We start from the raw sequence: 23,814 nt of genomic DNA, 5'->3' as shown, positions 1-23,814 counted from the left end.
AGGTATTTTTTGTTTGTTTTGTTTTTTTAATAATGTACCTCATACCCAAGTACAAGGTGATATGAGCATCCAATGACATAATGGGTACCATAGTAAGTGTCAATATAGTGATATATATAGCACATCATGACTGGTTCAAGACTCTTCATCCTTGTATTTAGCAAACATCAACTGCTTGTATTGTTTCTTGAATTGGCTCATCGTTGTGTATTGTTTGATTTCCTTACTCAATCCATTCCATAGTTTGATTCCACATACTGAAATGCTATGGCTTTTTAACGTAGTCCTAGCATAGAAGTGTTTCAAATGTACTTCTTCCCTGAGATCATATTTCTCCTCTCTTGGAGAGAAGTATTGGATGACATTTTTAGCTAATTTTTTAGCTATTTTTAGCCCTATGCATTATTTTAGCTGTTTGAAGATGAACTATATCAGCAAGTTGAAGTATTTGTGATTTTAGAAATAAGGAGTTAGTATGTTCTCTGTAGGCGGCATTATGAATTATCCTTACTGACCTTTTTTGCAGTACATTTAGCGAGTGAAGATTGCTTTTATAGTTATTAGCCCATATTTCCACACAATAAGCAAGATATGGTAGAACCAGAGAGCAATAAAGAGTGTGGAGTGATTTCTGATTGAGAACAAATTTTGCTTTGTTCAATACTGAAATATTTCTGGCCACCTTATGTTGTATATTTGTAATATGAGGTTTCCAGCTCATATTTTCATCTATTGTGATCCCAGAAATTTATTTTCGTTCACCCTTTCAATGTCTACACCGTCTATTTGTATTTGCTGGTGCGTGTCCTTTCTGCTGTTACTAAACAGCATGATTTCAGTTTTACTTAGGTTCAAGGACTTATACAAGATTTATGTAGTATTTGGATAATAAGGAAGTGTATATATTAACAATCATCAGACACGGTGACCAATGCCTCAGGACCGCTCCTGGTAGAGATCGCCAAGTCGCCAGGTGCAACGCTTGGCATCACACTGACCTCCGCCAGCCATCGCAACAAGCAGGTCATCGTTATCGAGCGGGTCAAGCCTGGCAGCGTGGTGGACAGGTACACACCACTGCACACCAATGAAGTACAGGAGATCTTTGTTATAATATATGTCTGTTTTGTCAGGTGTGGCGCGTTGCATGCTGGAGACCATCTGCTGTCTATCGACGGGACGTCCACAGAACACTGCACAGTCCTGGAGGCCACACAGCTGCTGGCCAGTACCACTGAACTGGTCAAACTGGAGATACTGCCGTCCCATCAGACCCGGCTTACTGGGAAACAACATGACACAGGTGGGTTATGTGTTTGTGTTTTAGGTTCTGTCACTGAAGCATCTCTAAGCTCTTTTTGTGTGCCTGATGAGTTGATGAAGCCAATCAGTAGCCTTATGTGTGCAGGAAAATTAGTGCCAGTGGATTTGGAACGCTGCTGCTGCTGCTTGATCCACAGTTAATACCCACAGCTTACGTTTTGACAGGCTGTCACACACACGCACACACACACACACATTTGGGTATATCTAAGCATTAACAGCATACACTACAAATGTGAAAGCTTATACATACAATGTAAATGCTGGTTTGCGTTAGAGATGAGTCATGAACGAGTAATTTTTACTCAATGGGGACGCACAGGTTCTCATCACTGTTAACGCCTTCCCTTACTCATCCCCGCTACCGCCAATTAAATTAAATAAGGAAGGTAGTTAAATCATTAATTGTGCAATTGTTACTCTAACTGCATATGTGAGTTCAGTTTCACTGACTCACGGGTACTTGATGAAGACTCCAGTTTCAATGGCTCTCGGGTACTCAAAGAAAGACTCAAGTTTCAATGGCTCACCAGTGCTTGACAAAGAGTCGAGTTTCACTGAACCACGGGTGCTTGATGAGGATTGGAGTTTTACCGACTCAATGACACTGGACGAAGACTCAAGTTTCACTGACTCAGGGGTGCCCAATGAAGACTCAAGTTTCAATGGCTCACGGGTGCTCGACGAAGACTCCAGTTTTAAGTGATTTACAAAGACTGACTGGCAGGTTGTCGACGAACACTCAAACAGATGCTTAACAGATACTATATGAAGACCATATGACTATATGAAGACTTCAGTTCTAACGAATCACAGGTATTCAACAAAGACTCAAATTTCACTGACTCATGAATACTCAAGACTTGATTTCCACTGAAGGCTGGAGTTTCATGACTCAGATAATTGACTACGACTTGAGTTTCACTAACTTACCGGTTCTCAGGGAAGACTTGAGTTTCACTTACTCATCGGTGGTTGATGAAGACCCCAGTTTCACAGACTCACAGATACTCGCAGATACGCTGTAGTTTGTCCATATCTGATATAGATCCTCACCAGCAATTCAAATGCGCTGGTAGTCATAAGTTGTGGACTAACTAGTTAACCAAATAAATGGTAATGGTAATGATAATGGTAATGGTTTTATTTCATTTGAACATGCATCAGATTACAATTGAGTGCATCCCATAATCAGTTCACAGTTCCACAAGTCCAAAAGGAGTAGGAAGAAGCAAAGCTTATTAAATCCTACCCCTCCATCTGGTACTTTTACAATCAGTAACTGTTACATTTGTTCACTTCCTGCTTTCCATAATACAGTTTACAGTATAGTGATATATATAGCACATCATGACTGGTTCAAGACTCTTCATCCTTGTATTTAGCAAACATCAACTGCTTGTATTGTTTCTTGAATTGGCTCATCGTTGTGCATTGTTTGATTTCCTTACTCAATCCATTCCATAGTTTGATTCCACATACTGAAATGCTATGGCTAGCATAACGTAGTCCTAGCATATAAGTGTTTCAAATGTACTTCTTCCCTGAGATCATATTTCTCCTCTCTTGTAGAGAAGTATTGGATGACATTTTTAGCTAATTGGTTATTTTTAGCCTTATGCATTATTTTAGCTGTTTGAAGATGAACTATATCAGCAAGTTGAAGTATTTGTGATTTTAGAAATAAGGAGTTAGTATGTTCTCTGTAGGCGGCATTATGAATTATCCTTACTGACCTTTTTTGCAGTACATTTAGCGAGTGAAGATTGCTTTTATAGTTATTAGCCCATATTTCCACACAATAAGTAAGATATGGTAGAACCAGAGAGCAATAAAGAGTGTGGAGTGATTTCGGTGTTATTTTGTCCTTTTGCTTTGTTCAATATTGAAATATTTCTGGCCACCTTATGTTGTATATTTGTAATATGAGGTTTCCAGCTCATATTTTCATCTATTGTGATCCCCAGAAATTTATTTTCGTTCACCCTTTCAATGTCCACACCGTCTATTTGTATTTGCTGGTGTGTGTCCTTTCTGCTGTTACGAAATAGCATGATTTTAGTTTTACTTAGGTTCAAGGACTTATACAACCTCTCTTGTGGAGAAGTATTGGATGATATTTTTAGGTAATTGGTAATTTTTAGCCTTATGCATTATTTTAGCTGTTTGAAGATGAACTATATCAGTTTAAGTTTTAGTATTTGTGATTTTAGATAAAACATGACTTGAAACAATACATCTGCATTGTTGCAAGTATCAGAGGAAATTGATCCTCAAGAAAGAAAGTCAAGCATCTGAGGTCATGTTGGAAAATGCACATAATCTACAGGTCATCTGCTTCATTTGCATCTGTGGAGCCAAATTAATCAACCTTTTCTTCACCAACTTGTTATTCATGACTACAGCCATTGTGTGTGTGTGTGGGCTGTCGGTGTGCTCGTGAATTATTGAGTGTATTTTCATGTCAACGTGTGAATCCCTCCCATGCGCATCGCTTTGCATCAGCGCCGCCACTTCCTGTTTGCCTCTCCACCGTTGTTTGCTTGTCACCATCCTCATCCCTCGCGAGGGATTAGCCGTCAAAACCTTCCCTCTCGTCTCCCACGTCCCGCCAGCTGAGATGAGGCGGCTCCCTCGTGGAGACAAAAAAAGGTGCGCTTAGACGAGTGTGACAAGACGGGTCGGCTTAGACTCCTGGCTGCAGATAAGAGAGCAAAGTGAGGAATTACGCAGCGAGCAGCCAAGCTTGTCAGGATCCTCGTGGTGTAGAGTTCCCCCAGACGGGGCCACGCCGTATCTCTGAAATACAACCAAACCTCCAAGGTCGAATACTACCTTTTGGAGATATTGTTTGCAAATAAGACAATACATATTGTCTGCAATAAATTAAATTTTCTGGTCTATGGCCATCATTGCATTCTTTCGTCTTTGCCATCACTGATGGCATTCATTCATTTTCTACCGCTTTTTCCTCACGAGGGTCGCGGGGGGTGCTGGAGCCTATCCCAGCTGTCTTCGGGCGCGAGAGGCGGGGTACACCCTGGGCTGGTCGGCAGCCAATCACAGGGCACATATAGACAAACAACCATTCACACTCACATTCATACCTATGGACAATTTGAAGTCGCCAATTAACCTAGCATGTTTTTGGAATGTGGGAGGAAACCGGAGTACCCGGAAAAAACCCACGCATGCACAGGGAGAACATGCAAACTCCACAGAGATGGCAGAGAGTGGAATTGAACCCTGGTCTCCTATAAAATGTATTATTCATTCATTCATTTTCTACCGCTTTTCCTCATGAGGGTCGCGGGGGTGCTGGAGCCTAACCCAGCTGTCTTCGGGTGAGAGGCGGGGTACACCCTGGACTGGTGGCCAGCCAAACACAGGGCACATATACACACTTAACATGCAAACTCCACACAGAGATGGCCGAGGGTGGAATTGAACCCTGGTCTCCTAGCCGTGAGGTCTGCGCGCTAACCACTCGACCGACTGCTGGCATCAATCAATAAAATCCCACGGAAAAGCAAACACACTCGAAGTTCTAGCCCTAAAGATGAAGTCTTGGTCTTGTATGTGTGTGTGTTTCAGTGAAGGTTCAGAAGTCCGACCACCCGCACTCCTGGGACCCCTGTGTGAACTTCCTCCCCTCAACAAACTCCACCCACTGCAACACAAGCTCCACCCTCCACAAGTCATGGACCGCCTCCAACAACAACACTATCAACAACAACCTCGACTATTGCAAGTGTGAGTGTACACATAGAGCATGAACAGAATGCTAAATGCTAACACAAGCACCTTCCTTGATTTAAATTTAGTGCCACCTGCTACTTCCTGGCTTTTTCTCTCTCCTGTCATGTCTGCAGCTTTGGTGTCGGCCAGTTTCTCTCCAGGGTCCACAACCACGTCGGGCCCCAGCAGTCAGAGCTCCAACACCCTCCCTCGGCAGACCGTTCCCATGAGCCCCAGGAACTCGCTGCTTAAACGTAGACACAGAAAGAAAGACCACAAAAGCTCTTGTGAGTCCCACTCGAATGCCTCTAGTATACTAGAAGGGGTACATTTGAATGCTTCCACAAGATTCGGTGTTATTTTGTCCTCTTATATCACTCAGAAACACACGACAAACAATCTCATTTCATTCATCAACACAACTCTTGAAGGCGTGTTGTAATATGGGGCCGTTTGGATTCATTGTTATTGAAGAAACTCATCAACTTGAATCTTTTCAGTGTCACTGTCGTCCAGTTCTGTGGGCCCGGGTGGCCAGGTGGTCCACGTGGAGACCAGTGAGGTCGTCCTGACGGGTGACCCCCTCAATGGTTTTGGCGTACAGCTTCAAGGAGGAATATTTGCCACAGAAACCCTTTCCGCACCCCCACTCGTTCGATTCATTGAGCCCGACAGCTCAGCAGAGAGGTGAGCGTGCACGTTTGGGTATTTTGGGCACACACAGAAAGCTGAAATATGGTTCCATCTTATAAAGGCTACACTACATGCTCACTATTTGCATGTGTTGCATCATCAAAACGGCTATTTTTTGACACCCCATTCAAACCTGGTGCTGCTGTAGGAGGTTCTCTATTTGCTCAGAATGAGCTTTTACAGCCATGCTGACACGAACCAAACCGACGGGTCACCTCGCTAACTCACAGTGCAACCAAAAATTACAAGTGATTCATTTGAAACACACAATGTAACTACACAACTTCCTCAACAGGAAGTTACCATCTTGCGTTGGGGGGGGGGGGGTCTAATGAATTGATTGCAAATCGAATGGTTTACCACAAAGAGTTTTCCCCTTCTTATTATATATAAAAACTTATTTCTATCTGTGATTAAATGTGATTAATTCAGAGTTAACTATAGCCAGGGTGCAATTAAGCTTGATCAAATATTTTAATCGATTGACAGTCGTAGTAAATACATAATTTTTTTTCAAGACAAACAAACTAAACAAAATAAAGGCAGAATTTGGAGAAGATTTGATTAGGGAAAAGTTATAATGTTATGGGAAGTTTAAAGTAAATATATGACAATATAATGACAATAAAGGCACAAATGTGACAAAAATGTAATCAAGATTATTTAGAAAGAATTTGAAAATAAAGCAAAAATTGGGGAAAAAGAAGAGCAAGAGGGGCTGCACAGCGGTCGAGTGGTTAGCGCGCAGACCTCACAGCTAGGAGACCAGGGTTCAATCAATCCATCCTAAGCCATCTCTGTGTGGAGTTTGCATGTTCTCCCCGTGCATGCATGGGTTTTCTCCGGGTACTCCGGTTTCCTCCAAAAACATGCTAGGTTAATTGGTGACTCCAAATTGTCCATAGGTATGAATGTGAGTGTGAATGGTTGTTTGTCTATATGTGCCCTGTGATTGGCTGGCCACCAGTCCAGGGTGTACCCCGCCTCTCGCCCGAAGACAGCTGGGATAGGCTCCAGCACCCCTGTGTGACCCTCGTGAGGATAAGCGGTAGAAAATGAATGAATGAATGAAGAAGAGCAAGAGAAAATACTAATAATAAGCTTTTTCACTATTTCGACAAATCTATTTTTGTCCAAATATAAATAACTTTTTGGGATATTTATATGAAAATGGCAAAGCTGAATCCTTTCATTCTTCACCATTACTGGAAAAACAATTAGACAGCCCTGCTTTAGATATGAGATCCAGTATTTGAGACGTTTGAGTTGAAAACGGCAAATTGGGGGTTGATGGCGGGTCCTGCAGCAAAACCAGATGAGAACCACTGCCTACACGAGTCAAATGTAACCTTCCATTTCTTCTACTCTCCTCCAAAATATTTCCTGGGCTAAATCCTCTGAGGAGTTTCTATCTTTGGTGATGTTGATAGTGTAAATACACGTTGCTGAACATCTAAATATCCCAAAGTGTTTCCAGCAGGGATGAATGTGCGATGGCTCAAGGCAGTCATTCGTTACATGAATAAAGCATGAATTAAGCATCAATTAAACATGTGGCCGTGGGAGATAGCCAGTGGACCCATGCTTTGAAAAGTGGTCCTGAACGTGACATACACAATAATCGGCTATTAGTCAATCACGTTATGTACCGATGTCAGCACCGTGTGCAATGACACAGCCAAAATAATGGACCTGTGTGTGTGTGTGCATGTGTGTGCTGAATGATTCAACACACACACATTTGCTCAGTCGACTTGTTGCACCCCGAGGCCACTCTTCCCTTCTCCGTTAGCACCCACGCTAACAGCGCTAATTAGCTGCAGGAATCGATAAACACAGAAACATCTTCCTCCGTGCGTGACAGGGTTATACCAAAAAAAAATGTGTTTAAAACCTCCCCTGCATTTCAACACGGTGCTTGATTGTTAACAGCCTGGTATTGTGCTGACCGATTTTCTTCTGAAAGCTTTTTCATCTGCAGATGATGGCTTTGTTTGTTTAGGTGAGAGGGGATATTCAGATTTTTTTTCATGTGTTAGTTTTCATCAGTACACGCAAAAAAAATGATGCAATGTCATCCATCCACCCATTCTGCATTTCACCATTTTGCATGGCGACATGCTTTTGTCAGTCGGTTGATTCGCCACAAAGTTAGAAATGTTGACATTGCCCCACATGTTCAATTGTCCATCATAGTGTGCAGCCGCAGTATTCATGGATCTGACAAAAGCCTTTGATACAATCAATCATCACATCCTAATAACTAAATTAGAAAGGTACGGAATAAGAGGATTAGTTCTGAACTGGGTCAAAAGCTACTTAACTGACAGGAAGCAATACATACAGCTAGAGAATACACATCTGCAAGTTTATATATTACGTGCAGAGTTCCCCAGGGGTCAATACTGGGGCCAAAACTGTTCAACTTGTACATCAATGATATCTCCAAAGTTCCGAAACACTTAAAGCTGGTATTATTTGGGGATGATACCACTGCTTTTTGTTCTGGAGGGAATACAGACGAAATCATTAGAAAGGTCAGAGAAGAAATGGTCACACTAAAAAGATGGTTTGATGATAATAGATTGTCCTTGAACCTAAGTAAAACTAAAATCATGCTGCTTGGTAACAGCAGAAAGGACACGCACCAGCAAATACAAATAGACGGTGTAGACATTGAAAGGGTGAACGAAAGTAAATTTCTGGGGATCACAATAGATGAAAATATGAGCTGGAAACCTCATATTACAAATATACAACATAAGGTGGCCAGAAATATTTCAGTATTGAACAAAGCAAAATTTGTTCTCAATCAGAAATCACTCCACACTCTTTATTGCTCTCTGGTTCTACCATATCTTACTTATTGTGTGGAAATATGGGCTAATAACTATAAAAGCAATCTTCACTCGCTAAATGTACTGCAAAAAGGTCAGTAAGGATAATTCATAATGCCGCCTACAGAGAACATACTAACTCCTTATTTCTAAAATCACAAATACTTCAACTTGCTGATATAGTTCATCTTCAAACAGCTAAAATAATGCATAAGGCTAAAAATAAACAATTAGCTAAAAATGTCATCCAATACTTCTCTACAAGAGAGGAGAAATATGATCTCAGGGAAGAAGTACATTTGAAACACTTATATGCTAGGACTACGTTATGCTAGCCATAGCATTTCAGTATGTGGAATCAAACTATGGGATGGATTGAGTCAGGAAATCAAACAATGCACAACGATGAGCCAATTCAAGAAACAATACAAGCAGTTGATGTTTGCTAAATACGAGGATGAAGAGTCTTGAACCAGTCATGATGTGCTATATATATCACTATATTGACACTTACTCTTTTATGGTAACTCTGTAGGTGTGGCCTGCTGCAAGTCGGGGACCGCCTCCTGTCCATCAACGGCATCCCCACAGAGGACGGCACCCTGGAGGAGGCCAACCAGCTTCTACGGGACGCGGCGTTGACCAATAAAGTCGCCCTAGAAATCGAGTTTGATGTGGCAGGTGTGTCACCTTTTCACACACACACATTTCATATGTCAGACATGTTGGATTTTCCTTTCTTCTTCAGACGTTTAGGTCCTTTGACTTACTTGCCAGCATGCGTTCTTTTGAGTGTGTGTGTCTTATTGCAGAGTCTGTGGTGCCCAGCAGTGGAACCTTTCACGTCAAACTACCTAAGAAAAGAGGGGTGGAGCTTGGCCTCACTATTAGTAGTACGCACACACACACACACACAAAAAGCACCTTCTTTGTCATCTATGACTATCTATGACCTCATTTATCAATTAGCACAATAAAACGTTCAAATATAGACATTTAGAATGTACCTAAGTACAAGAACGGTTTTGGGCCATTGTTGTTACTGCATGGTAGACACAAGAAAAAAGTACAATGGTTCCCTCTTGTGGTAAGATGAACAATCTGCAGCTTTTTATGCAGCAGAATTTACTCGTACTCATGTTTTACTGGCCCGCAGCCCAGTCTAAAAATATAATTAAATATAATTTTAAAAAAAAAACATCCAACAACAGCAATGTGGAATTGTAGGCAGGTCATTTTACAAGAATTAAGTCAAAATATTATGAGAAAAAAGTAATCTCATGAGAAAAAGTGGTAATTTTACCCCCCCAAAAAGTGCAATATGATGAGGCAAAATGATGTCATTTTAGTAGCATAAAATGGAAATATTATTATTTATTTATTCATTTATTTATGTATTATTATTTCATTTAAAAGTTGTAATGTTATGTGAAACAAACAATACAACAAATAAAGTTGGATTTTTTTTTAATTAGGTTGAGGAAAAAGTGATTTTGCAAGAATAAAGTCAAAATATAAAGTAAAAAAATTATGTCAGAATTACAAGAGGAAAGTTTACAGGAAAACAGAAGTTGGCAATGAAACCAAAAAAGCTGAAATTGAAAAAAACAGAGTTTTACCCCAATAAATTTGGAATATTCCATCCATTGTCTATGATGCTTACCCTCACTACGGTTGCTGGAGTATGCTGGAGCCTATCCCAGTTGTCTTTGGATGAGAGGTGGGGTAACCACTCTACCACCGTGCAGCACGTGAAGACATGCTGGAGTAGTTGTTTTGCAATTTAATGACATCAAATGTTGTGTTTCACTGCATCATCACAATGACATCATCTGCCTCCACAGCCAATAAAAAGGCAGGTGAGCCTCTCATCATCTCGGATATCAAGAAGGGCAGCATGGCCCACAGGTATCATATTTATTTCATCTTTATGCTGTTTTTTCCCTCCTTATTTTCTCATCATGCTCTGACTGCTTCATGCTGCTCTCCTTCAGAACAGGAACGCTGGAACCCGGCGACAAGCTGCTGGCCATCGACAACATACGGCTGGAGAACTGCTCCAGAGAGGATGCCGAGCAGATCCTCCAGCAATGCGAGGAGCTGGTCAAGTTGAAGATCCGCAAAGATGAAGATAACTCAGGTGTGTGCCAAGTGGAGCAGCACTAGCCAGTGAGCTAAAAGCCCTGTGCAGCTCTAAAGGTGTCAAGGAGAGAGGGTTACACAAACTCCTATATTGCACAGCCACACTTGCTGGCATCATTTACATATGCAATCACTTATTCCACCACTAGATGCCGTTGGTGGCCGTTTTTCTTTGTATTAATTCTATGACAACGTTTTAGATTTTACTTGAATGAAGTAAATTGAGCAAACCTGATGTCAATCATGCGCATCACGTGAAGACACACTTCTGTTATGATGGCAGGCGGAAGTATAGTGTAGTGTCCTTCAGCCACACAGAGTCGGATCCTCTTTTATAACTTCATTTTGACCTAAATACATCAACAGCGATTCCAATAGTATATACGTACTTCCAACACACACACACACACACACGTCTCTAGTACGCCTAGCAACGATGCTTCCTCATTGTCACGCGACGACCGCGAGACGCATTCACGGACACTCCGAAAATCACAACAGTATCTATTTTATGTGTGTATGTGTGTATGTGTGGTCTAAATAAACACAATAAACACAAAGAAAAACAATAAGTGAAAATACATTTAAAACACGTTTATTCAAATTAAATTAATTGGTGTCTTTGAACTCAAAACATATGTTACATTTTTTGTTTCTGTTTAGGAGCTCTTCATACATACAAATATCAATACATGTTGTCCTGTCGTTTATCTTTAAGTAGTATAAATGGGTATATTCCACACATAGTTGCAAATAGTGATTAATCGTGATTAATTACTTTTGAAAAATGTGATTACATTGCAGTTTTTATTAATTTGACAGCCCTAAATATGATACAAGGTAATGGTTATTATTATATATTATATAATATATATTATATAATATATATTATATATTATTATTATATGTAGCTCTTTGCAAAGACATTCATATGTAGTGTTTGTTCTTTAATGTGGAAGTGAATAAGTAAAGTGAAATTATAGAAAGAATTTCAAGGAAAATGTCTTCTCAGGAAATGGATGGTGACCTCTTATGCAACAGTGTTTGTCGTCTCACACACACACACACACATACACACACACACACAGCATGACTGAGATTTTACACCCCTAAACAATTACATCCCCTACACACACACAGATGGAATAACAATCAGGAGCTGATGATTATGATGCCTTGTGGTATGTGGTTACCATGGTAACAGCTTTACTCATCAGTGTTCCATGGAAAGGAGATCTGACCTCCTCTCAGAGAATTTGTGTTTTTTATGTGTCAATGTTAACACGAACAGTAACACTATTTGTGTGTGTGTGTATCAGATGAGCAGGAGACGTCAGGCAGCATCATCTACACTGTGGAGTTGAAGCGCTATGGAGGCCCGCTGGGCATCACCATCTCTGGCACAGAGGAGCCTTTTGACCCAATCACCATTTCAGGCCTGACCAAGCGAGGCCTGGCCGAGAGGTGCATGCACGTGCGCACGTACACACACACACACACACACTCACATCACATGTTGACAACAAGATGACGCAACACTGTGTGGTCTTCAGTCTCACCTTCAGTCCACCACACAGCTTATGTAATCATCATCAAGTGTCTGCATAGGCGACACACACACACACACACACACACACACACACACACATTAGTCGAGAGTGTGATGTAATGGTTCCATCATTTCCTTGTCTATAAAGACCTGCTCTCATAAAGCTCCCTATAAATAAACCTGCCTCCATTCGACACAGTCATGATCCTGTGCAGGGTCGGGAGGAGGCGGAGCTAATCCCTGCTGACATTGGCCGAGAGGCGAGTACGCCCCCCGATCCCCCTCCAGCGTGTTGCCGAGCGGACATGTACAAACATGAAGCAATTTAACGTTTTCAATGAAGTACAAGCTATGAGTGTGTGTTGTAATGGGAATCGACCTTTTCAATACACCTCAACAATTTTGTTTGTTTTGTTAACATAATGTATCATTCCTGTCATATATATCATATACATTTCACATGCACTTATAGATGCAGTGGCGTGTTGCGTCCTCACCAGTGTGCGCGCATGTGTGTGTCTATGTGTCCAGGACAGGGGCTATTCACGTGGGTGACCGCATTCTGGCCATTAACAGCGTCAGCCTGAAAGGTAAACCGCTGAGCGAGGCCATCCACCTCCTGCAGATGGCGGGAGAGACAGTCACTCTCAGGATCAAGAAGCAGCTGGACAGTAAGTCTGTTGGTGTTGTGTGTGTGCAGGTGTTTGATGCTCAATGCTTGATGTTCAATGTTGGGTATTTGATGAACTATGTGCAATGCTCAGTGTCCAATGTTTGATGTTTAATGCTTGATTTTCGAAGCTCAATATCCGACGTTCAGTGCTCAATGTTTGTTTGATGCTCAATGTTTGATAGTTGATGCTAAGTCTATCCATCTATCCATCCATCCATCTATCCATCGTTTGAGTCAAAGCTCAGTGTCCCATGTTTGATGCTCAGTGTTCAATGCTAAGTGTTCAATGTTGGATGCTCAGCGCTCAATGTCCAATATTTGAAGTCTGATACTGATGGTCAGTGTTTAACACTCGTTGGTCAGTGCTTGATATCCAATGCTTGAGGTTTGATGCTCGGTGTCTAATGTTCACAGCACTTGATGTTTGATTTTCAATGGTCTGGTGTTTTAATGCTTCAATCTTCAATGCTTAATGTTCAATGGTTGATGTGGAGTTGGAGATGGAGCTCATGCTATTGTCAGTTCATTCATTCATTCATTCATTCATTCATTTTATACCGCTTATCCTCACGAGGGTCATGGGGGGTGCTGGAGCCTATCCCAGCTGTCTTCGGGCGAGAGGCGGGGTACACCCTGGACTGGTGGCCAGCCAATCACAGGGCACATATAGACAAACAACCATTCACACTCACATTCATACCTATGGACAATTTGGAGTGGCCAATTAACCTAGCATGTTTTTGGAATGTGGGAGGAAACCGGAGTACCCGGGGAAAACCCACACATGCACGGGGAGAACATACAGAGATGGCCGGGGGTGGAATTGAACCCAGTCTGCGCGCTAACCACATGACCGCCGTGCAGCCGCTATTGTCAGTTGTCACAGTAATCGACACTGTTCCATTTCAGGGGAGCAGGTTTTAATACGTTAACCTAACCTGGACCTAAAACACAACATATTTTAGGTGTTTGGTGACTGATTTGAAGCGACACTCTAACTTCCATGTTTGTCCTCCAAGATGCAGAGGAGAGGAAGGCGGCCGAGGCAGAGGACACAACTGAGAACGAGCTCAGTGACACCGAAGATGATCTGACCGACAGCCAGCAGACCAACAAACTGTCTGAGCTCTACTCCACCACCATCCCCAGCGTGGACTCTGCCATGGAGTCGTGGGACGGCTCTGGCCTGGATGCCGGCTACTGCAGCCAGGGTAAGCGTGGAATTAGAGCAAGATGAAAGGTTGAAGGAGACTAAGATGGTGTTCCTGAGAGGCACTCCTTGGTTGTTTGCTTGCATAGGCACCTACAGCCACCAAGCTTCAGCCGGAATTGCCCTCCACCCTCACGAGTGGCGTAGTGCAAAGCAGCAGCACAGCACCACGCCTCCTCCTGGCTGCCGAAAGAACTATCCCTTTAGTGACGGAGGCTTTAGTGAGGATGAGTGGGAAAAACCCCCAAGGTGAGACCATTCAGACTATTTACTATGTTTCTTCACTTGAAGGGTACCTATTATGCTTTTTTCACTTTTCTGACATATAAATGTAGTTAGACTGTTTTATTCTCGTGTTAAACCATCCCAAAGTATCAGATAAAGAGGTTTGCTCATTTGGAAGTGAGCCCTGAAAGAAGTTTGGAATGGCTCAAAACACTCGGTTTCAGAGGGCATTGCAAAAGTCTTCCTTTGTGATGTCACAGAGGAGACTGGCATGGCTACTGCCCAGATACACTCTCTGCTCTTCCCCAAGCTGTTTGGACTGTTCAGTGAACATGGGCCGCTATGCAGCTGGACTAGCTGACAAACTGTTGCTGAATCCTTGATGAAGCCTTAATTGGTCGTGTCAAAGTTTTTTTCAACGGTTTCTCAGTGTCCTAACTTTTATTTTGTGTATGTTGTGGAGCAAAAGTGGTTTTCTGTGTAGCATTATAGATTATTCTTGTGAGCGAGTTTGCTAATAGCCATTTCCTGCCCCAATCAGTGGTTAAACCAGAGTTTTTTTAAACACTGGTAGTCCCGCAAAAACCTTAGCCTAACTCAAAAATGCTAAAGCTACTTACTATTGAGCGACACCTTGAAGTAATCTCTTTTCTTAAGAAACTTCGGACTGTCCATTCTCTACTTCTGGTGGGTCGGATTCGGGTTCCAACACTTATGGTTGTACAGTAAACCTCGGATATATCGGATTCAATTGTTCCCACTGGTTTTGTCCGATATAAGCGAAATCCGTTATATGCGTATACCGGAAAATGTCCGTTTTACGCATATATCGGATTTATATCCGGTATATGCGTAAATCGGATTTTATCCGTTATAAAAAGGGTGTTCCTTGACTATGTTTCCAATGTACCTGGACGCGCAGGCAACGCTGCAAACGCTGCAAATGACGTCGTATAGCGGCCTGTCACGATTCAGTGAATCGGAGCGCCACGATGCGGCCATCCGATATATGCGAGGGAAATTTAATGGAAATGCATTGGAACGGGACTGGAGATTTTGTCCGAAATAGGCGAAATCCGTTATAAAAAAATCTGATATATGCAATGAATTTTTATTGGAAATGCATTACAGAAAAATCGGTTCTTTTTTATCTGTCCGTTGTGAGCGAATTTCCGATATATCCGAGTCTGATATATCCAAGGTTTACTGTATGTTAAAAGCGGACATTTTAAAAGATAAATCACAGTTTATTATCAAGCTAGCGGCACAAACCGGAAATCTTTGTAAGCACTCAGGAGTGTGACCAACCACAGCGGAGTGGGCATGCCTGGATAAATTAAAACAGAATAGGTGCAGATTCTGTAATATCTAGAAAGCTTTCTGTGCGGGTTACCATGTGTATTTGCTCTATAGGAGACCACAACTCAATACAAATGGTGAAAAATGAGCATAATAGGTCCCCTTTAAGTCTACCTTCAAATGGAATGAATTGACAAAAAAAATGTTTTTGTTTTTGCGCCATTAGTTTTGTTGGGCAGTCGGATGGAATTCTGATGGACTCTGATGACAGTTTCTGGTGTCAGGCTCTGGAAGACCTAGAGACATGTGGCCAATCAGAACTGCTCAGAGAGATTGAGGTTTGTTGACTACTGATGAATAGTGTTGCCGTTAGGATCACATACTTCAAAATCAAAGTACTTTGGGGTCTTGCTTCCTCAGCTGTGTTAGTATCCTTCACAGAGGAAATAAGAGTTCTATGGATGTACTGTTAAAGCAGCAGAGCGTCTGTGCAGGCATCCATCATGACGGGCACGGCCATCAGTTTGGGAGTAGAAGGCGTCAACAAGCCTCCACCTGATGCCATCTTGAGCCACAGTAGGATGAGCCCGTTGCAACGGAATTCGCTCCTCCACCAGGGGGCGCACCTCCACCAGGGGGCACACCTGCACGAGGAGCTCCACCTACATGAGGAGGCCCAGCTCCACCAAGGTGACCCTGAGCATTGCATTAATCCTTAGATGCATAAGTGGGTCAAAAATGACCCGGTCAGGTTGTTTTCTTGAAATATCTTCGTAATGAAAAATTTTCATCATTTCATATTCCATGTATTCCTAAAAAAAAACATGTTTTTTAATATCATACCATTAACATTTTTAACTTACCTTTTATAAATTTTAAGAAATTTTAGTTTTGTGTTACTACCCCAACCTTCCATAAGTGGGTCAAAAATGACCCGGTCAGGTTGTTTTCTTGAAATATGTTCGTAATGAAAATTTTTGATCATTTCATATTCCAGGTATTCCTCAAAAAACATGTTTTTAATTTCATGCCATTCACATTTTGAACTTACCTTTTATACATTTTAAGAAATTTTAGTTTTTGTGTTACTACCCCAACCTTCCATAAGTGGGTCAAAAATGACCCGGTCAGGTTGTTTTCTTGAAATATCTTCGTAATGAAAATTTTTCATCATTTCATATTCCAGGTATTCCTAAAAAAAAACATGTTTTTGCTATCATACCATTCACATTTTTAACTTAGCTTTTATAAATTTTAAGAAATTTTAGTTTTTGTGTTACAACCCCAACCTTCCATAAGTGGGTCAAAAATGACCCTTCCATTTTCTATGGAATCCAATCGGAATTTTGATTCTTATCAACTTTGGCTGTCAGGAATAAATTAACTGTAGACCACACAGATTATGTCAGAGTATCACCCTTCAGGAAGATTATTTTACACATAAAGTGCTAATACAACAAGTATTATCTTCATATAATATTGTGTATGTGTCTTTCATGACTGTTAGTATTAGCCTACAAATTAGCCTACTTTATAACTAGCTGACACTAGCTGGCTAACATTACTATATGTATTGTTGGGTATTACGCTTTTGTTTCCTCATCCATGCCTTGGCTGCGAGATACACAGCTGAAATGGTCCTACAGATGCTGGATGAAATCATTCTTGTGTGGTCCTAAATATAATACTAAATATCATACAAGTGATTATTCTTAACCAAAATGGCAAAATTGACATAAAAACGCATTGATTCTAGTATGGGTCATTTTGACCCACTTATAGAAGAGCGTAGGGTCCAGTCACTAAAAACAATACAAATTGTCTTGACTGCAATGCTTACATTCCCCTCATAGACCACATGGAGGTTCACTTCAACCAGGACGACCTCCTTCACCCGGGTTCCCACATCCTTCAGGACAACATGTCCCCTCTAATGCACCATGAGTCCAAGCCCAAAGCATCACTGAGGGTGTCGGAAAGGACTTGGGAGTCTCGTCGCATCAAAGAAGATATGCAAGGACTTTTGTCGCCGACACCTTTGGAGCTGCACAAGGTCAGTTTCACCAGTGGTCAAAAGACCTGTGGGACGTTTAATCGACTTTGGAGCGTGTCCATGACTGTAAAACCAGAATAGCTTATTGCCTCCTGACGACCGACTTCAGTTCTTCCATGGAAAAGTTGATGTTAAACTTGTGTCTGTTTCTCTGCAGGTGACTGTAATCAAAGATCCAGAAAGTGACGACTTTGGTTTCAGCGTGTCAGATGGCTACCTGGAAAAAGGCGTATACGTCAACATGGTACGACCTGATGGACCCGCTGACCGATCCGGACTTCGACCCTACGACAGGATCCTCCAGGTACCGATTTAAGGAGGGCTGGGGTTTCAGGGTCACATGTTGGGTGGTGTTTGTCCCCCCCTTTGCAGGTGAACCACGTGAGGACGAGGGACTTTGACTGCTGCTTGGCCGTCCCTCTCATCACGGAGGCGGGAGACCGACTGGAACTGGTCATCAGTCGCAACCCGCTGGATGGTGCCGAAGACAACAACAACACTTTGGACCACCATCCGCTGGACCTGTAGCATAGACATCAGTCAGGCGGGCGTGGCATGTTGCTAAAAGACACACCCATGGAACCTTAAAGGAACAGCGCCGCCCGCTACGCCAGGTTCTACTGCTGTCATACAGCGTCTTTCTTCACCACATGTCAGCACTAACTGGACCTGCCTTACGAGACTGGAGATCACTGATCACATTATTTTTAATGTCCTCTCTGTGGTTCAAAAGGACGGAATCCAAGTTGCTGCTAAATTCACACAAAAACTCAGCTGGAGACCTGAAAGACTTTTGCACAAAAAGGTACGTTTTCCAGCAGCACAATAAAAGTGTCACGGCATGGACGCAGCTATGATGTCATCTCCTATCCGGAGGAAGCCACCAATCACAGAGAGGTGAGGACTGTTCTTCCGTAAATGGAAGTGGTCAAGCATGGACAACCTTTTTTCTTGGCTTTTCACCTTGTTGGAGTCCCTGCGGTGCCGCCGGTAGTCAGGGGTGGGGGTCATGTGAAGTGGTTACCATTGCGACAATTCAAACTGAAGGCTATTTTGCTGAGTAAGTGCTTCCTGCCTTTCAGACTTTGCCTGTTAGGGAAAAAAAAAGGACTTCCAGAGCCGGGCCTCAGGCTCCACACCGCCACCCCCACCCCCACCCCCACCCCAGCACCCTCTTAATTTAGGTTCATTAGAAAAGACATTCTTTCCTCCAGCTTACTTTGCCTGCTGTTTTCTTCCGGAATGTCAAAGCAGACCTCATTATTTAAGGATTAGCGGTCACATGACCCCGCACCCCCAGAAGCACACTTGTTAAGTTAGTCACAAAGGCTCTAAACAGTTTATGAGTACTTTTTCTATATTTATGAACATTGCCATGTCAACAAAACAGCAGTCTTTCAGAGATCAACATTCCTTTTTTCCTTCACTCTGTCAGCCGTTAGTCACTTTGTTATGTAACACTCTCACAACCAGGGGTGCCGACAGGAATTCTGAGCCCCATGGAAAAAAAAAAATTACATTGTTCCCCCCAATATGGCACCCCAGCTTACAACATACTGTCAACATACCTGTCAACCCTCCCCAATTTTCACCGTCATTTCATTTTCTTAAAAAAATATAAATATAAATCTTCCATAGTAACGTGGGCGTAACCCAGGGGTGTCCAAATATATATTTTGTAAAGCAACATAATGTACATTATACATATATATTTCAAGAAAAAAACAGCATGTCAGCTTATTCATAGAGGTGAAAACTATTATTTAGTTTATTCCCATAGTATTTCGACTTTGTTGCCATATTGTAACTTTTTTCCTGACTGAATTTAATTGAATTAATTTATGACTTGTAAAACAATTTTTTAAAACCTATAATGTGTCAAGCCAATGTAACTAAAATTATATATTTCCCCTCATATTATTGCAAGTTTATCCTCATAAAATTGCAACGTTTTTCTTTCAATATTTAGACTTTATTTTCATAAAATTACAGCTGTTTTTTTTTCATTTCTGTATTTTTTCTTACTATCCAACTATTTCAAATGTTTTGGAAACTTTCTTCTACTTTGTCTAATTGTGACTTGATGTTTTGACGTAATTATCGTCATCTAATATTTCAAAAATTCCAACTTTGATTTGTTTGTTATTTACAATATTGGAGTTTATTTTAAAAAATGTTTTTTTTCTTAAATATTTCAACTCTATGCTAACAAAATGACTTTATATTTATTTGTAATATTACAACATTATTCTCATAAAATTCTGATTTATTGTTACTTGTTCAAACAAACTAAATTTTTTGAATTTGATAAACTCTATTTTTAGAATGTGCCCCAGGCTACACTTTGGACACCCCTGGTGAAAGTCAAACTTTCAACATTTTTTTGGACGGCCAGAATTTCCGTTATTTCCCCCGTATTTTTCCATAACATTTTTTACAGTCCAGACCCCCACGGACACCCCACCCTTCACATCCATCAGTGAAAACAGTCTGGGACGGTAAATATAGTATACATACATGAACATTTGTTTACAAGTACGTATATAATGGTGACTTTTCACAAAAGCATGTGTGTGCGTGGGTGTGAGTGTAAGTGCGAGGGACATTTGCACTTCTAAAAAAGAAAAAAAGCACAGTGTAAAATACAATGTAGTGTAAATATTGTCATGAATGGAGTGTTTTTTTATGCTATAAAGAGCTTTTGTAAAGCAGCAACATGCTGAGAGAAAAGCCTTCCACAGTGTTGTGTTGTTGGTTTTTGTATGTAAAATTTGTCTGGCTGTGTGTGTGTGTGTGTGTACGTGCCCCCCCCCCCCCTTCATATATATAATAAAAATGTTTTAAGCCCAATCTGGAAATACAGTGAAGTGCATCCCTGCATATTTGTCATTCAGTTTTTGTGGCTTTTTGGTAAAAAATAAAATAAAATCCCCCCCGAAAAGAGGCCTTATCTCACACAAAATTTAATTCACCCCAAGCCATTAATTATTTATAAATATGTCATTTAAAAAACATAAAATATACATGTATGACATAAGCGTAAGATCTTTGTGTCACTATAGTAGCATTAGCTTCAGTCAACGTTTTTTTTACAATCCTACTTAAAAACTTGCAAAGCGAAAACAAATTCATGAATTCATTTTCTACCGCTTTTCCTCACGAGGGTGCTGGAGCCTATCCCAGCTGTCTTCGGGCGAGAGGCGGGGTACACCCTGGACTGGTGGCCAGCCAATCACAGGGCACATATAGACAAACAACCATTCACACTCACATTCATATCTATGGACAATTTGGAGTCACCAATTAACCTAGCATGTTTTTGGAATGTGGGAGGAAACCGGAGTACCACGCATGCACGGGGAGAACATGCAAACTCCACACAGAGATTCAATTCCGAGGGTGGAATTGAACCCTAGTCTCCTAGCTGTGAGGTCTGCGTGCTAACCACTAGACCGCCGTGAAAACAAATATGATTGTAAATTGTTACTTCAAACCGCGTAGATTATGCAGACAGCGGCTTGGAGAAATGCCACGCCTCTCATGCTAGGCTAAAGCCTAGCCAGGCTAAAGCCTAACACTGTGACTCCGATTCCAACTGTGACTATTATTGGACCACTTTCCATTAGCTATGCATTTTATAATTGAAATGTGGTTCCTATTTAGGGATTAAACCTGGATTCTGTCAGCGAGCGAACAATGGCAATTGAAGAGAAAAGGGAAAGCCTCCAATCCACAACTAGGGATGCAAATGTCCTTGTGATAGATTCAATTAATATAATGTAATATATCTGGCTAGTGAGGATATGTTGTGCTCTGGTTGGACTTCATAGCTGATCTGCATAGTCTACAAATGGCGCGGTTTTGAAGTTTTAGCGTCCTTTAGCCCCTATTTGCATCCATTCTCACCTTCAGTCATGGCAAGCAATGAAAAATGCACGACAATCCTGGCTCTCGAGTTGCGTAAAAGACACCCTGTCACCCCATTGCTTCTCTCGGGCTACCTGGTGCATGTCTCTACAATCGATTAATCTAGAGATTAATGGCTGATTCTTATTGATACAGGATGCTCCATCGATTAATCATTTGGAACTCTTATTACAACACTCACTTTTATTGCAAATGTTCAGTAGAAATTGCAGGAGAACACCATTCAACACAACACCAACGTCATTTTTACCATTCCCTGGTGGTCCTGGAAGGTCACCCCTACAAAAAGCTGTGATTGCTGTAAATTTATATTCCAAGTAAGCAAATGTTTAGTTTTGTTTTCTAAAATGTATTTTGAATTTACATTTATTTAAATGTTTTTTTAAATAAAATATTTTCAGTCTTCCTGTGTTGAATCTGCCCTGATTGAACTCATCAATTTTTTTTATGTCTTTAATGAGACTGAGGTATAAAATCAGCAAACCCTGTAATTCCAGATGCAGGTTTTAAAATGTGTGTGTGTGTGTTTTGTGTGTAAAAGTCATTGTAATATAATATTTTTCTACAATGACTCTTGAAAAATGGAAAAGAGTTGTAAAGTGCAAAATAAAACATCTAACTTTGTGCCTGTCATTTTGTTTGCTACATAGATGATGTACACATAAAGGAAGTTGATATTGGGTATACCACAGACCCATCAGATTCTAAAATATGGTTCATTATTGCTGCTCCTGGTGGAAATGAGGATGAGAAACAACGTCAGACTTATTGACTGTCTAAGTGGCTCCAGCTGCCGTTGCACATCACTGGCTCGTCATCAATCAGGAGGCAAATGTTTCCTTCTGCTTTTTCCACTTCATGGGAATGAGGAACTTGTGTGGGAAAATGTTTAATTTACACACGTCTCAAACATGTCTGACCCGTTTCCTCCAGAACGCAAAACAAACTTTGCTGGCACTGATGGCACCACTGCTACTTTTCTGTAGTTAGAATGACCAATCATAGCAGAGTGAGTGAGGGCGGGCAGTAGATTAAACAGACCGTTTGGGTCAGAAGTGAGAAGTCCATGGAAGCTGGAAGCTATAGAAAGTTATTGTGTGTAGCTGTTCTATAGGACTCCACAACTCAATACATATGTGAATCAGTCAGTTATTAATATTAGATGCTCATTCAAGGGGTTTGTAAAAAAACTAAATTCATATAAAGTATTAACTATTTTACTACTTTTATGAGTGGGACAGTATCATGTCTTTGAGACTTTTTAAACCTGTCATTGCTCCAAAAATAATTGATGTGCCTTAGTTACTCAATAACTACTCTATTCATTAGCTTCCCAGCAACTACTCTAAATGAAAGTGCTTTTGTCACTCTGTAACCACTCTACACATTAGTTCCCCATTAGTCATCCATTAGTTCCTCAGTAACTACTCAAAAAGAATTTTGGCACTCAGTAACCACTCTATACACATTCGCTCATCATTAGTTCCTCTGTAACTACTCTAAATGTATGTTCCTTTGTTACTCAGCAACCATTGTACTCATTAGTTCATCAGTAACTACTCCAAAGGAATGTGCTTTTGTCACTCAGCAACCACTCTACACATTAGTTCCCCATTATTCATCCATGAGTTCCTCAGTAACTACTCAAAAAGAATTTTGGCACTCAGTAACCACTCTATACACATTAGCTCATCATTAGTTCTTCATTAGTTCCTCTGTAACCACTCTAAATGTATGTTCCTTTGTTACTCAGCAACCATTGTACTCATTAGTTCCTCAGTAACTACTCCAAAGGAATGTGCTTTTGTCACTCAGCAACCACTCTACGCATTAATTCCTCATTAGTCATCCATTAGCTCCTCAGTAACTACTCCAAAGGAATGTGCTTTTGTCACTCAGCAACCACTCTACAAATTAGTTCCTCATTAGTCATCCATTAGCTCCTCAGTAACTACTCTAAATTGATATGCCTTAGTTACTCAATAACTCCTCTATTCATTAGCTTCCCAGCAACTACTCTAAATGAAAGTGCTTTTGTCACTCCGTAACCACTCTACACATTAGTTACCCTTTAGTAATCCATAAGTTCCTCAGTAACTACTCAAAAGGAATGTGCTTTTGGCACTCAGTAACCTCTCTATACAC

At 41.1% G+C, this 23,814-nt stretch overlaps 1 protein-coding gene across 9 annotated transcripts in view; it reads left to right on the top strand.

Annotated features, from left to right (window-relative positions):
- LOC131106519 (glutamate receptor-interacting protein 2-like) overlaps positions 1-22,293 on the top strand; it is a 93,692-nt gene extending 71,399 nt beyond the window's left edge. For all 9 annotated transcript variants that reach the window (XM_058055669.1, XM_058055668.1, XM_058055674.1 and 6 more), the window contains exons 8-25: positions 920-1,067; positions 1,134-1,303; positions 4,918-5,076; positions 5,196-5,348; positions 5,562-5,748; positions 9,127-9,272; positions 9,404-9,484; positions 10,436-10,499; positions 10,586-10,731; positions 12,053-12,197; positions 12,814-12,953; positions 13,975-14,166; positions 14,255-14,414; positions 15,916-16,027; positions 16,184-16,379; positions 17,543-17,742; positions 17,900-18,046; positions 18,115-22,293. In XM_058055669.1, coding sequence (XP_057911652.1) covers positions 920-1,067; positions 1,134-1,303; positions 4,918-5,076; positions 5,196-5,348; positions 5,562-5,748; positions 9,127-9,272; positions 9,404-9,484; positions 10,436-10,499; positions 10,586-10,731; positions 12,053-12,197; positions 12,814-12,953; positions 13,975-14,166; positions 14,255-14,414; positions 15,916-16,027; positions 16,184-16,379; positions 17,543-17,742; positions 17,900-18,046; positions 18,115-18,270 — 2,702 coding nt within the window. In that variant the 3' untranslated portion in view covers positions 18,271-22,293. The remainder of the gene's footprint in view (positions 1-919; positions 1,068-1,133; positions 1,304-4,917; positions 5,077-5,195; positions 5,349-5,561; positions 5,749-9,126; positions 9,273-9,403; positions 9,485-10,435; positions 10,500-10,585; positions 10,732-12,052; positions 12,198-12,813; positions 12,954-13,974; positions 14,167-14,254; positions 14,415-15,915; positions 16,028-16,183; positions 16,380-17,542; positions 17,743-17,899; positions 18,047-18,114) is intronic.
- Positions 22,294-23,814: the final 1,521 nt, after the last annotated feature.

This window comes from Doryrhamphus excisus, chromosome 18 (genome assembly GCF_030265055.1).
Source record: "Doryrhamphus excisus isolate RoL2022-K1 chromosome 18, RoL_Dexc_1.0, whole genome shotgun sequence".
In the NCBI taxonomy this organism is placed as follows: Eukaryota; Metazoa; Chordata; class Actinopteri; order Syngnathiformes; family Syngnathidae; genus Doryrhamphus; species Doryrhamphus excisus.
This window is presented reverse-complemented; position numbering and strand designations above follow the sequence as displayed.